This window comes from Aotus nancymaae, unplaced genomic scaffold (assembly GCF_030222135.1).
Source record: "Aotus nancymaae isolate 86718 unplaced genomic scaffold, 86718_ANA_hifiasm-v0.15.2.pri h1tg000059l, whole genome shotgun sequence".
NCBI classification, from domain to species: Eukaryota; Metazoa; Chordata; class Mammalia; order Primates; family Aotidae; genus Aotus; species Aotus nancymaae.
Genome location: NW_026988473.1, coordinates 11,937,629 through 11,952,527, shown reverse-complemented (window position 1 = coordinate 11,952,527; position 14,899 = coordinate 11,937,629). Strand labels below are relative to the sequence as shown.

Sequence of the window (14,899 nt, the reverse complement as noted above, 5' to 3'; positions counted from 1 at the left end):
TTCTATTTTTCTATTTCTCTAAGAAATGCCATTGTGATTTTGATAGGAATAGCATTGAATCTGTAGAATGCTTTGGATAAAATGAATATTTTAGTAATATTAAGTTTTCCAATTTATGAATGTGGGATACCTTTCTATTTATTTGTCTCTTTAATTTCTTTCATAAATGTATAGTAGTTTTCAGTGTACCAGAAGCAGCAATATAGAAAAAAGTATTAAGTGAAGCATTATGACCCTATCCTCAAGGAGTTCACCTTCTGCTGTGGACAGTAATTACTTACTTCTATAATTATAGAGACTATTTTTACCTGAGAAAGTAGTATCAATTGAGATTATTTGCTACAGATCTGTCATTGTTGAGTTTGCAGACCCTGGGAATGAGTCTGAAAGCAGTAATTGAAATGAGGCAGGCACTGTGTTTAGGAGGAGAAAAAATAAAGAATTTGGAGATTTGGAATCTAGAGAATTGTCACTTAAGAAGAAATTATAGTCCTGCAGATATCAGAAACCATTTAGGAAGACATTAGAGGAAGAGTAGCCAAAAGAAAGCACCCTTTCCCAAACTATAATTTTTTCTGATTAGAAATGTCACTGGGTTCACAGGTTCTATTCATTCACTTCATAATGAGTTGGCAGGTTATCCATACCACAAAAAACACCTTATTCTTCAATTAGTACAATTTATAGCTATAATTTTCTACAAAGAGTAAAAGTCAGTATCAATGAGCACAGTAACAAAAGAATAAGTAAGAGCAACTGAGCAACCCAAGCATGGCTGAGTTAGGAAGTGGGGGGTTGGATGTGGTGATCAGTTCACTTATGACTATGCTACTTTTTATTTCTGTGGTGCCAGGGAGTAGCACTAGAACCCACAAAGTTTGAGAGGGCTAAAGAGAGAGGGGGGAAGAAAATGGAGGCAGAGGAAGTCATCCAAACAAGCATCATGAAATTTATATTTTTCTCTAAGGACAGGTAGTTCCTGCACACTTCCAGGTGCTGAAGAAAGCTACCTACTGTACGCTGTTGGGGGAAAGCACCATCTGGTGTTGATGCCCATTGGAATATGAAGACCTGGAGAAAAGATGGGTCACGATGAAGGACCCTCACTGAAAGCTACATTCCTTGGAAACTGGAATTTGCCAATGACTTTTCTGAATGCAACTTTTACATCTTTGTTCCTCAGACTGTAGATCAAGGGGTTCAACATAGGGATGATTACAGTGTAAAAGACAGACACTATCTTGTCTTTCTCTGAGGATTTGTCAGCGTTACTTCTCTGGTACATGAAGGCCAGTGTCCCAAAGAAGAGGACAACAGTGGTGAGATGGGAGGTGCAGGTGGAGAAGGCCTTGGCTCGCCCACCTGCTGACTCCACCCTCAAAATGGCTCTGATGATGAGCATGTAGGAGATCAGGATCATCGTGACATTGGCTAGGAACATGAATTTTGCAAAAAAGAGAATGACAATCTCAGTTTGTGTCATGCTGCTGCAGGCGAGTTTTAGCAGGGGTGGGAGGTCACAGAAGAAGAAGTTGATCTGATTGTCACCACAGAAGGAGAGGGTGAAGGTGCACGTGGTACGCAGAATGGCCCCTGACACCCCACAGATGTAGGCCACGGCCAATAAGACCCTGCATGTACCTCGAGTCATGGTCATGTTGTAGCGCAGTGGATTGCTAATGGCAACAAAGCGGTCGTAGGCCATCACTGACAGCAGGTAACACTCCGTGCCTGCACAGATGGTGAAGAAAAAGAACTGCGCAGCACAGTGGCCATAGGAGATGACCGACTTGTCTGTGGTCAGTGTTGCCAGAATCTGAGGGGTGATTACTGAGGCATAGCAGGCATCCAGGAAGGCAAGGTGGCTCAGGAAGAAGTACATGGGGGTGTGGAGTTGGACATCCACTTGGATTAGAATAATCATGCCTACATTCCCCAGAAGAGTGACAAGATAGGAGCTAAGAAACACTAGGAAGAGAGGAACTGCCAGTTCAGGGTGATCTGTGAAGCCTACAAGAATAAACTCTGTCACAGTGCTGAGATTTCTTTTGGCCATAAGCTCAATATAGCTGGTTGACCTGAAGAGGAGAATGAAATTGAGATTTCAGAACTGAAGGTCTTTGGTTTCTTCAGTGTCAGGTGTTAAGTAAATGTCCCAGCCTCTGCTCAGAAAGAGAGAAATGTATTTACTATCTTAAGAGTCCACAACTGGAAGTTACTATGGAGAGCTTTTACCTATCTCTGCATCCCACCTGAAACCGGACCTTGGTGCAGTCTTTCTTCAAATTCACTTGCTTATTATTGTCTGGGATATTTTCTTTAAGACCAGAGAATGTTAGACTATCAAGACTGGAAGAGACCAATAAGGGGTCTCTCTGTGCTAGAATACTTCCCCTAAATTGTCATCTAGCACAGGCGTGCTCCAGGGCTGCCTCTATGTGGCATCTTAGGCTGTGCCTTTGTGATTCCAGGCAGCGCCATTCATATAGATGTAGTGTGAATGGTGCCTCCAGGGTTGTCAGAGGCAGGGCCCTTTATGTGATGAGGGCTTTCTATCCACTCTGCCCTTGGAAAATTCTGCCTGTTAAGAAAGCCAGATTGCTCTTTCTATACCTTCTACGCATTAGTATTATGCTTGGCTCTGCGTGTTGGATAAACCCAACTCTCTTCTAAGACAAATAGTGGTAATGCCTACTTTTATGTAGACCCTTCTCCAAGTCAGACATTCCCAGCTATCTCAACAATTCCTTGTGAGTACTTTCATAATCTATTTTTGCTCTCCTATGAACCAGGTCATCATCTGCCTTGAATTTCTTTTCTTGAGGGACCGTGAAAGAAGGTGATTCTGTGAAGCCATTAGGTTCGTGGAGCCCTTATTCTGTGTTGAACATTTCCACATTAACTTACTGATTCCTCCCAATAATCCTAGTACAGCTGTTATGAGTTTCACTGTTGAAATGTGTTATCTGAGGTTCAGGAAATTAAAGTGACTTGTCAAAGAATAAATTGCAAGTACTGAAGCCAAGATTAAACAATCATGTCATAACAGCAAGACATTGCTTGTATCCTACACTGGTTCTTCTTGACAGTATGCCTTGTACTTTGTTACCTCTGTACTCCAGAGGTAGTTCATAGAAAGGGTTCATAGTGTTCAGTAGAATCAGTTTTCTGCAGAAATCAGGTTGATTCTTCCCTTTTGGGTAGTGGAGTGAGTTCCTTTGTCAGCTACTGATTGCTCTGGGCTGTGCTTTCCAGGATGACACCCCTGGAGAGTAGGTGGAGGCTGCTCCATCAGCAATTCTAAGACTCACTAGGAGGCTGGTTGGAAACAGGTTTAGGGACTTGTTTGTGAAATATGAGGTCCTACCAGACATAAAACTTCCACAAAATCCTTCATGGCTGCCTGTTGATTTTGATCCTAGGGATTTCATGGCTCATGAGCCAAAACCAAAGTCCTAGTATTCCAGACTTGGAAAGAATACCAGATTCACCAAGTTCCTAATAATTAACAACACCACTAATGTGTGGGAATTGGTGCATATAAAATCTACAGATTAGTGTTAGCGTGGGCAGGGACAACCCTGGTTCTCCTATTGCTCTCACCTCCTTTGGCCTAATGGAGGCAGATCTAATGGAAACTGAGAGTGGAAGGGAGTCCCAGAGTACTGAATTTAAGGAGATGCTCAGGATCTTAAGAGCAGGAGTTTACACATCTTTCTTCCAGAGCACTGCGTTTACTGTGATTGTTCTGTGCTCCACCTGTCTGCTCCTTTCTAATCCTCTGTCAAAGGAGTTTCCTATTGTTTTAAAATATTCTCTGCTTTCTCAGGAATTTGGCTTATCCCTGGCTGTGGCTCATCACCTCATGGAGGTCCATCACCTTTAGTTCTGTTGAAACAGAACAATTATTTCAGGGTTTCTTAATTCAAATACCTTGAAAAAGAGATTTTGATTTATCCAGCTGCTTTTTTTGTAGTAGCCAGTACATAAATTAGAACGTTGAAGGTATGTAGCCAACCTACATATTAATTCTTTACTGTGTCCAAAGGGATCATATGTGACACAAAACATGGCTCATGCCTTCAGCCTGGTTGTGATTGGGACTGACACAGTGGCATCTCTTCTGAACTTGTCCTTACTATGACCATGACTCATTTTGAAACTTTCTAGTATAGACATCTTGAATTGTCACTCCAATCTATTATCCTATTTTATGACTTAATAACTCTTCCTGAGGTAGCATTTTCCATGATTATTCACCCACAGAGTCCTTTCTCGGGGGGGTGGGTGTGGAAATTTTGAGGTGTGTAATCTATGCTTTAGGACATACTTGACTAGATAAACTCCCAGGACTCTCTGCTGTGCCTGTCTCTGAATCATAAGATTATAAATATGGGCCAGGTGAGGTGGCTCACAACTGTAATCCTAGCACTTTGGGAGGCCGAGGCAGTTGGATTACCTGAGGTCAGGAGCTTGAGGCCGGCCTGGCCAACAAGGTGAAACCCTGTTTTACTAAAAATACAAAAATTAGCCGGGCATGGATGTGTGTGCCTGTAATCTCAATTACTTACCCGGGAGGTGGAGATTGCAGTGAGCTGAGGCCGTGCCACTGCCTGCTAGCCTCGGTGACATAGTGAGACTTTGTCTCAAAAAGAAAAAAAATAAAATATGTTTCTTTGAGGCTCTTAAAAGATTACTTCAAATGTTTCAATATGTGAACAAATTTCTAAATAATCATATGCTTTACAAACTGATAGCGATATCTCACTAGCTAGTAGGATTTATGCTGTTATGACTGGTCAACCACAGCACCTTTGTTTACTAGAAGGGCCATGACCTTTTAGTTCAGCTCTGGACATGTCCCATTGGACTTGCATAACTTTGTTCATGCAACCTGAGAACAGATGCTGTCATGCTCTCTCTGATTGACCTCTTTTGCCTAGAGGAATACACTCATCTGTCCGCTTTCTCCTGGAGAGTGGTAGCTACAACTTGGAACGTCTCGACCATGCAAGTCAGTGATTTTCTCAATGGGAAAACCTGCACAATCAGAACATTCCTGGAAACGCCAAGCTTATCTGTTAGTTTCTGTGCCCACATATGTCTGATGCCCTACATCTGGATGTGGCATTATGTCAGCCAAGCACCTGAGTGACTTGTTTCTCTTTCCAGTGTTTAGAGATCACTCATTGTGCACATGGCTGTCAGGGTGGGCTCAGCAAATCCCGACACACTGGGAGTGGTGGCCCCTCCCAACACTGGTTGAAAATACTCAGGATCGCCCCCAGAGACCCAGGACTTATGGACACACAGAACCTTAGAGTCAGAAAGGACCTTGGTGATGTGGTTCTGTGGTTTTCAGCTGTGTTTCTCAGCCTCAGCCTTCCAGGGCTGTCTCAAGGAGACACAGCAGTGAGATGTGAAGGGAAGGCTCAGCAGGTGGGTGCTGCCATTTCAGCCTCAGAATTCTTATAAACAATGAGGCTCTTCATTTCATTTTGCTTAGAAGCAGGGCTCTACTGTTTAAAACATTGAATGCACCTGGTCTACTATATTTTCTTCATTTTGTAAAAGAGAAAATGAAGCCCAGAGAAGTGACTTTCACCCACTAAGTCAAAAATCATTCCCTCCAAAACCAGTCTTGGTGGGACCTCAACACTAGTGTCCCATTTGGTGCCTCAGGAAAGGCAACAGATTCATGAAAGTACAAACCAGAACTAACAAGTCCAGGACGGGACCATAGGGTGGGAAGGACTGGTGCAGGACAGCCAGGATACTCAGAGGTCGGGAGACATTTCCTGACTCATTACCTACCTCATTTTACTCCTTCTTCCTATAACATTTATTTCCACATTATCTTCTCAAAAGGTTCTCGTTACAAATGTCTTTCTTACAATTATCACCAGCAGGGACAACCTCCTCAGAGCTGGCTGGATGATTCTCTGTTCACGCTCTGAGCAGTTGGTGATGGTGTGGTGTAGGGGAGTAATAATATAACTCAGTGCCAACTATTGTTCCCTGCACTTGACATATTTGTTACTGATTACAGCCTCTGCAAGGTGTGTCTTTCTGTGCCTGTTTTATGGAAGACAGAATTGAAGGTTGGGGAAGATAAATAACTTGTCTAAAAGGTCGCACAGATAAAGTTTAAATTATGTTCAAAAATTGGAAAGCACATTGAATAGTCTCTGGAATGTATTTTATTTCCAAACATAATATAATTTTAGAATTTACATTACCTCATAGGGAAAGAGCTGGTCCTTGTGCTCCTGTGAGGAACTTCTGTGATGCACTGTTAATATTTCTCCTGTTTCTGAGTAGGTCCAAGGAGAATGAGATTGATGCTGTGAGAATCTGAAATCCATAAAAAATGCAATTACTAAATCTTCTTCTGGCCAATTTTATGCATATGCTAGAAACCCATCTTTGAACACACCTGCAGCAGGTAGCAGGGCCAGAGAGTGTACCTGGTTTTACGCAGCATTGCTGGGTAAAATTCAGAGCCTGAGACCTCAGAGTTCCTCTAGGTGCCCAGCTGTTTTGCCTTCTTGCCCAAACAACCCACTTAAGATTATATTGTTTCTGAATCATAGAGTTTTCTGATCCAATTGAATCCTTGGATGGTTTTATCATCTTGTGTACAACACCTAAGATGATGCTTATGTACAAAAATGATAATGTTAAATGAAAGAGAGACTCTCCCTTCTTCTCTGCAAGTCACTGTGATGATTTACCTGCCCTCAGTGGGGGTGGTGAGTCCACTCTTGCCTGCAAACCATTAATTAATGAATGTGACAGGGGTTCCAATTTCTGGGAGAAGCCTGCTCCCTTCAGTTAGAGCTGACTGCAGGAATATTAAATCCTCCTTTCTCTTCATCTAGGTAGGCAAACAGTGGGCCTGGGGATTAAAAGGCACAGGAGGGTAAGTGGCAGACCCTGAATGACATCATTTCCCATGCTTCTCTGTGTGCTCTTTGGGGAGTGAGCACAGCCACCTTCATGCTACTTCCTTCAGAGCTAGAAAGAAGTGAAGAGATAATCCAGATCTATTAGGTTGGTGCAAAGGTAATTGTGATTTAATACTTTGACACATTACAGAAGAAGAGGCAGACCCATGGGGTTGCATGTCTCACTTGAGGTCATACAGCTTCTCCAATGGCAGCTAGAGGTTATGTGGGATGCTCAGAGAGGTGGTGAAGGCAGTCAGGAAGAGGAGACTGGGACTCCTCCTGCATTCTAGGAATAGACTCTTCTATTAGCCTGGATTCTAGGAAGCCTGACAGAACTCATAGGCAGTTCTTCAGACCTCAGTAAGCCCACATGGCTTACTTGTCCATTCTATTCTGTGGCAGAACATTAAGCACCAGGTGTTCTTCAGTTTAATCACCTGCCTTCTAAATATTCCCTGGGATAAGTGTTCAGTCATACAGGATATTTAACTTTGACATAAAGAAAAACTACTTTGAGAATTGAAACTTAAAAATAGCTAAGAGAGTAGTTTTAAATGTTCTTACCACAAAAAATGTGTATTGTAATTAACAATAACATAAATATTGTATGTATTGATATACATATGCATTGTAGAACTACTAAATCAAGCTAATTAACATGCAATAACAAAAATGTTACTATTGTGAGACTTTGTGTAAATGATTTACTTCCTCAGGTCTAAAGCAAGTATAACAATTCTTAATTCAAGAGGATATTGTAAAAATTAAATTAAAACAATAAATAAGAAGTAGCCAAGCACTCACCAGGTCTATGCATATTATTACAAATTAGCTTGATTATCCCCATCAAACTACCATTGATCTTCTCCACAGAACGGGAAAAAACCACCTTAAACTTCATATGGAACCAAAGAAGAGCCCACATAGCCAAGACAATCCTAGGAAAAAAGAACAAAGCTGGAGGCATCAAGTTACCTGACTTCTAACTATACTACAAGGCTACAGCAATCAAAACAGCATGGTACCAGTACCAAAACAGAGAAATAGACCAATGGAACAGAACGGAGGCCTCTGAAGTAGCATGATACATCTACAACCATCTGATCTTTGACAAACCTGACAAAAACAAGCAATGGGAAAGGATTTCCTGTTTAATAAATGGAGTTGGGAAAACTGGCTAGCCATATGCAGAAAGCTGAAACTGGACCCCTTTCTTACACCTTATACAAAAATTAACTCCAGATGGATTTAAGACTTAAACATAAGACCTAACACCATAAAAACCCTGGATGAAAACCTAGGCAATATCATTCAGGACATAGGCATAGGCAATGACTTAATGACTAAAACATCAATGGCAACAAAAGCCAAAATAGACAGATGGGATCTAATTAAACTTAAGAGCTTCTGCACAACAAAAGAAACTATCATTAACGTGAACTGATAACCAACAGAATGGGCAAAAATGTTTGCAATCTACCCATCTGATAAAGGGTTAATATCCAGAATCTACAAAGAACTTAAACACATTTATAAGAAAAAAACAACCCCCTAAAAAAGTGGGTGAAGGATATGAACAGACACTTTTCAAAAGAAGACATTTATGCAGCCAACAAACATATGAAAAAATGCTCATCATCACTGGTCATTAGAGAAATGTAAATTTAAACCACACTGAGATGCCATCTCATGCTAGTTAGAATGGCGATCATTAAAAAATCAGGAGACAACAGATGCTGGAGAGAATGTGGAGAAATAGGAACATTTTTACACTGTTGGTGGGAGTGTAAATTGGTTCAACCATTGTGGAGGACAGTGTGGTGAGTCCTCAAGGATCTAGAAATAGAAATACATTTGACCTGGCAATTTCATTACTGGGTATATATCCAAAGGATTATAAAGCATTCTACTATAAAGACACATGCACATGTATGTTTATTGCAGCACTATTCACAATAGCAAAGACTTGGAACCAACCCATATGCCCATCAATGATAGACTGGATAAAGAAAATGTGGCACATATATACTGTGGAATACTATGCAGCCATAAAAATGGTTGAGTTCACGTCCTTTGCAGGGACATAGATGAAGCTGGAAACTATCATTCTCAGCAAACTGACACAAGAACAGAAAACCAAACACCGCATGTTCTCATTCATAAGTGGGTGTTGAACAACAAGAACACATGGACACAGGGAGGGGAACATCACACATGGGGCCTGTTGGGGTCAGGGTGGGGATTGGGGAGGGAAAACATTAGGAGAAATACCTAATGTAGATGATGGGAGGTTGGATGCAGCAAACAACCATGGCATGTGTATACCTATGTAACAATCCTGCACGAGCTGCACGGGTACCCTAGAACTTAAAGTATAATATAAAAAAAAATTAGCTTGATTTAGTAGTTCTACAGTGCATACATATATCAAAGCATGATGTACACTACAAATATTTACAGTTTTTGTCAATAAAAAAATAAAGGCCTGGCGTGGTGGCTCACACCTGTAATCTGAACACTACGAGAGGCCGAGGTGGGCGAATCTCAAGGTCAAGAGATCGAGACTATCTTGGCCAACATGGTGAAACCCTGTCTCTACTAAAAATACAAAAATTAGCTGGGCATGATGGCGTGTGCCTGTAGTTCCAGCTACTTGGGAGGCTGAGCCAGGAAAATTGCTTGGACCCACAAGGCAGAGGATGCAGTGAGCCGAGATTGCAACACTGCACTTCAGCCTGGCGACAGAGTGAGACTCCATTCAAAAAAAAAAAAAAAAAAAGAAAAAGAGAGAAAGGCTGCTTTAATGGTGGAAAATTAGTCAAAACAACAGAGCAGAGAAAAGCCATAACTGAGGAGGAGTCTCCTAACTCCCCTTGAATTCCACTGTGTTGTTGCCAAGGAAAGAGGGATGTGTGCCACTGTCTGACATGGTGATAGAGCCCATGACTCAGGCTTCCATGCTAGTTTAGGAGTGCGATGGGGTCTGCATTTTTATTTATTTATTTATTTATTTATTTATTTATTTATTTATTTATTTTGGAGACGGAGTTTCACTCTTGTTACCCAGGCTGGAGTGCAATGGCGTGATCTCGGCTCACCGCAACCTCTGCCTCCTGGGTTCAGGCAATTCTCCTGCCTCAGCCTCCTGAGTAGCTGGGATTACAGGCATGCGCCACCATGCCCAGCTAATTTTTTGTATTAGTAGAGACCAGGTTTCACCATGTTGACCAGGATGGTCTCGATCTCTTGACCTTGTGATCCACCCGCCTCGCCCTCCCAAAGTGCTGGGATTACAGGCGTGAGCCACCGTGCCCAGCCTATTTATTTATATTTTTAAAAGAAATATAATACATATACAAAAAAGTGCCTTAAAATGAATACAGTTTATCAAAAAACTTTAAAAAAAATAGGCAATTGCTATCAGACAAAGATAAATAGAATACTTCCTCTCTCCAGAAGTTCATTATGAGGTCCTCCCCTTCGCAACTCTCCTTGCTCCTTGGCTGTGGTTATAATAATTTACTTGTGTGGTTTAAAGTTTTGTCATATGTGTATATATCCCTATATTTTGACTTTGTTTAGCCTATTTTTCAAAAAAATTATATTGTTTCTAGTTACTATCTTTAATAAGATGAATGCTTCTTTCTGGCATAAAAGAGACCTGAGGATAGGCAGCCCAGGGCCCATATGGTGGATTAAAAAGGTCATCAGGGACTTAGGTTTCTCTTTTACCCTGCTCTGCTGTTTTCTATGCATTGTTCTCATCTTTAAAGTCACTTTATGGTCCACAATAGCTGCCAGGGCTCCAGCCATCACATCCATTCCCCAGGCCAGAAGAAAGAAAAACCAAAGGAAAGTGTTTTGAGGTTTGTGCTATTACAACAATACTTCATGAACATTCTGAACCCATATCCCAGTGTGCATGGGCAAGAGTTTCTCCAGTGTGTATAGCTAGCTCACTGGAATAGCTGGGTCATTGGTTGTATATTTTTTATTCCTAAAGGATTGCCAAATTACTTTATAAAATTGTTAAACCCATTTATGCTACTCATTTTTCATATCTTTGTCAACATAGTGATGTCATAGTTTTAAATTTTTGCTAACTTAGTGAACATATTGTGGGCTTAAGTGTGCATTTTCCTGATAATTCTTATGAGAATAATGCGTATTCTCAATTCCCAATGAGAATAAGCAGCTCTTCCTATGGTTAGTAGCTATTTGGATATTCTCTACCTTTGTGAATCTGGTTTTCTATTCTGAATCTCTCTTACATGTTCAGCTTCACAATGTCCATGAAAAATTTTTATTAGCCCAACATGGGTCAGGTGCTTATTTCTGAATCAGTCAACTACAAGATGTGTGGTGAATAATAATTATTATTATTATATTATTATTATACTTTAAGTTCTGGGGTACATGTGCAAAACATGCAGGTTTGTTACATGGGTATACACGTGCCATGGTGGTTTGCTGCATCCATCACTCTGTCATCTACATTAGATATTTCTCCTAATGCTATCCCTCCCTTAGCCCCTCACCCCCTGCTATCCCTCCCCTAGCCCCCTACCCCCTGACAGGCCCTGGTGTATGATGTTCCCCTCCCTGTGTCCATGTGTTCTCATTGTTCAACACCCACTTGTGAGTGAGAACATGAGGTGTTTGGTTTTCTGTTCTTGGGTCAGTTTGCTGAGAATGATGGTTTCCAGCTTTATCCATGCCCCGGCAAAGGACATGAGCTTATCCATTTTTATGGCTGCATAGTATTCCATGGTGTATATATACCACATTTTCTTTATCCAGTCTATCATTGATGGCCATTTGGGTTAGTTCCAAGTCTTTGGTATTGTGAACAGTGCCACAATAAACATATGTGTGCATGTGCCTTTATAATAGAATGCTTTATAATCTTTTGGATATATACCAGTAATGGGATTGCTGGGTCAAATGGTACTTCTATTTCTAGATCCTTGAGGAATCACCACACTGTCTTCCACAATGAATCATTTTAATAAAACTGTTGTTTCCATATGGAGAGGCAATGAGGATCAACTTTTCATGAAATCAAAGTTGGGTAGAGGAGTTCATATATTCATAAAATAACATATTCACTTAAAAATACAACCTTTTATTATCCTTGACTATGTGGGACATATATACATGCACTCCACCTATCCGGTTAAATACTCACTTATTTTATTCCTTGGTACAAAAGATTGAGTTATACATTTTCCTCAGTTCATCGCTTTCATTGACTTTTTACCATCATTGGTTGGTGATCTATTTTGCTTTTGTCAGTGGCCATTAAACTCCAGCAAGGGTCCAGGGTTGACATCAGAAAGTGAAGGAAAGGGAAGGGAAGATATGAGAGCAATCTATATTGAACGCCTGATTAGTGTTTGGCTATTTCTTATTCATCATTTTATTTAATTTTTACCATATCCTCTTGAATTGGGAATTGTTATACTTGCTTTAGGTCTGCAAAATTAAATCATTTACCCAAGCCTCATAATAAATCAGTGGTGGAATCAGGATTCAAATTCAAGTCTGACTCCATGCCTTGTCTACTGCTGTATACTCTGAGTACTCTTTGACTTATGAGGAAATACTTCCTTAATTGCAAAATGGGAATTTTACATTAAACCATGTTTTTTCCATTTGCAATAGAGTTGCCAGAAGGCTCAAATAGAAACAAGCATGTACTAAAAAAATTCTTTCAAAAGGCTTTGGACTTAGCAGTGAAGAAAACATTCTGTTCTCAAGGGTTTTGCAGTCTGGTGCAGCAGTCATGATGACTTTCCCCTCTTACCAGATCTTCATTAGAGAGGGTAATAGGGGTTCAGTTGTCTCTCTATTTATCTGTCTGTGCTCTCTGATTTCCTGTTCCTGGAAACTGGATACTTGGTAGGAGAGAATTGTTTATGAGACAGGCAATAGGGTGAGGAGAAGGAGAAACGCACCATGGCCTTCAGCAATGAGAGACCTTGAGGAGACATTCCCAAAGGTAATATGGTTCAGCTCTTCTTGAAGATACCAAAGTAACATGAAAGCAGGAACAACAAAACCAGTAAGGTGCCAACTGATAAGGAAATTTTCAAGTTCCATTGTTCCGGCCTGAGCAAGAAGGAAGACACTCTAAGGGGTTAAACTTCTGAAAAGAGAAGTTCATTTCTCAAACTTCCTTCCCTTGGCAGGTTGGAGACTGAGTTTTGCCTTACACAATACTCCCTGCTTAGTGAGGTGATCAGTCCTTCATATTAAAAGAAAAAAAGACCAATTTGTACAATTCACAGAGCTCCCCAGATAACAATCTTTGACACAGAGAAAAAGGTGGGATTGATGGGAGCAAAAACAAGAGGGAAAGGATGGCAAGTCCAGGCCTGAGTGCAGAGAGTATTGGGGTGGAATGAAATAAACTCAAGACTCCTGGGACCTGAGATTCTACAAGTTGTGACATTAGAGAATAGCAAGAGACTGCTGAGTGCTAAGGAATGGATTGAAAGTGGAAGAAGGGGATAGGAAGAAAGAACATGGAATTGCTGGAAACTAATTTCACCACAATTGTAGTTTTTCCTGTGTGCCTGGTGGTACCTACCTTCTATCTGCTCTCTATTTGTGGGTATAGGTTGCATTTAATAATGGTGCCTATTAGGATATATTGATATGGGAAGAAAGCGGACTAAAACAAGAATTCCTCTCACTCAGATCTACATACTCAGGGACACCTGGAGTCTCCCAGTGACCTTTCTGAAGGTTTCTTTTACATCCTTGTTTCTTAAGCTGTAGATCAGAGGGTTCAGCATGGGGATGATCATTGTGTAGAAGACAGACACGACCTTGTCTTCCTCCAGGGATTTGCCCGAGCCACTTCGCAGATACATGAAGATAAGGGTCCCAAAGAAAAGGGCCACAACAGTGATGTGGGAGGCACATGTGGAGAAAGTCTTGGCCCCGCCACCTGAAGACTTCACTTTCAAAATGGTCTTGATGATGAGCAGGTAGGAAATCAGGATGACCAAGGCATTGGCCAAAATCACAAAACTGCCAAAGAAGATGATGACAATCTCTATGTTTGCTGTGTCACTGCAGGCAAGCTTCAGCAGGGGTGGGAGGTCACAGAAGAAGAAGTTGATTTGATTGTCATCACAGAAGGAGAGGGTGAAGGTGCACGTGGTACGCAGGATGGCCCCTGACACCCCACAGACATAAGCTCTTACCACCAGGCTCCAGCAGAGTCTGGGACTCATGGCCACGGTATAGAGCAGCGGGTTGCAAATGGCAACATAGCGGTCATAGGCCATCACTGCCAGCAGGAAGCACTCTGTACCTGCACAGATGGTGAACAAAAAGAACTGGGCAGCACAGTGGCCATAGGAGATGACCGTTTTGCCTGTGGCCAGTGTGGCTAGGACCTGAGGGGTGATGACTGAGGTATAACAAGCATCCAGCAGGGAGAGGTGGCTCAGGAAGAAGTACATTGGGGTGTGGAGTTTGACATCTACTTGGATTAAAATAATCATCCCCACATTCCCAAGAAGGGTGACTAGGTAGAAAGTCATAAACACCAGGAAGAGGGGAATCTCCAATTTGGGGTGGTCTGTAAAGCCCATGAGAATGAATTCAGTTACTGTGGTGAGATTATTCTTGGCCATCGAGACAATGTGGACCGTTGGTCTGAGGATGACAATGAAATAAAAATAATTTCAGAATTGAAGGACAGAGTCTTTCCCTCTGTAGTAGAAGTTTTGGTTTATAATTCTGGGCCTATTTGTAGAGCTTGTTTTTAAGCAATTCTGAAACTGGCTGATTTTCCTTGGGCATCTCTTGCATTTTATGGAAATGAGCCTTAAGCTAGTATTTCTGATTCAAATTAATTCGAGTTTACATTTGGAAATTTCTGTAAAGATAAGAGGCACACAATTCTCAGGTTTGGAAGAGACCTAGACAGCATC

The 14,899-nt window shown here is 41.3% G+C and overlaps 2 protein-coding genes across 2 annotated transcripts; both read right to left on the bottom strand.

Annotated features, from left to right (window-relative positions):
* Positions 1 to 1,087: 1,087 nt before the first annotated feature.
* On the bottom strand, positions 1,088 to 2,056 carry LOC105733791 (olfactory receptor 9I1-like). The gene has a single exon (XM_012476421.2). The coding sequence runs from the start codon at positions 2,054 to 2,056 to the stop codon at positions 1,088 to 1,090; it is 969 nt and encodes a 322-aa protein (XP_012331844.2).
* An 11,598-nt stretch (positions 2,057 to 13,654) lies between these two features.
* On the bottom strand, positions 13,655 to 14,599 carry LOC105733814 (olfactory receptor 9I1). Its single transcript, XM_012476459.2, has one exon. The coding sequence runs from the start codon at positions 14,597 to 14,599 to the stop codon at positions 13,655 to 13,657; it is 945 nt and encodes a 314-aa protein (XP_012331882.2).
* Positions 14,600 to 14,899: the final 300 nt, after the last annotated feature.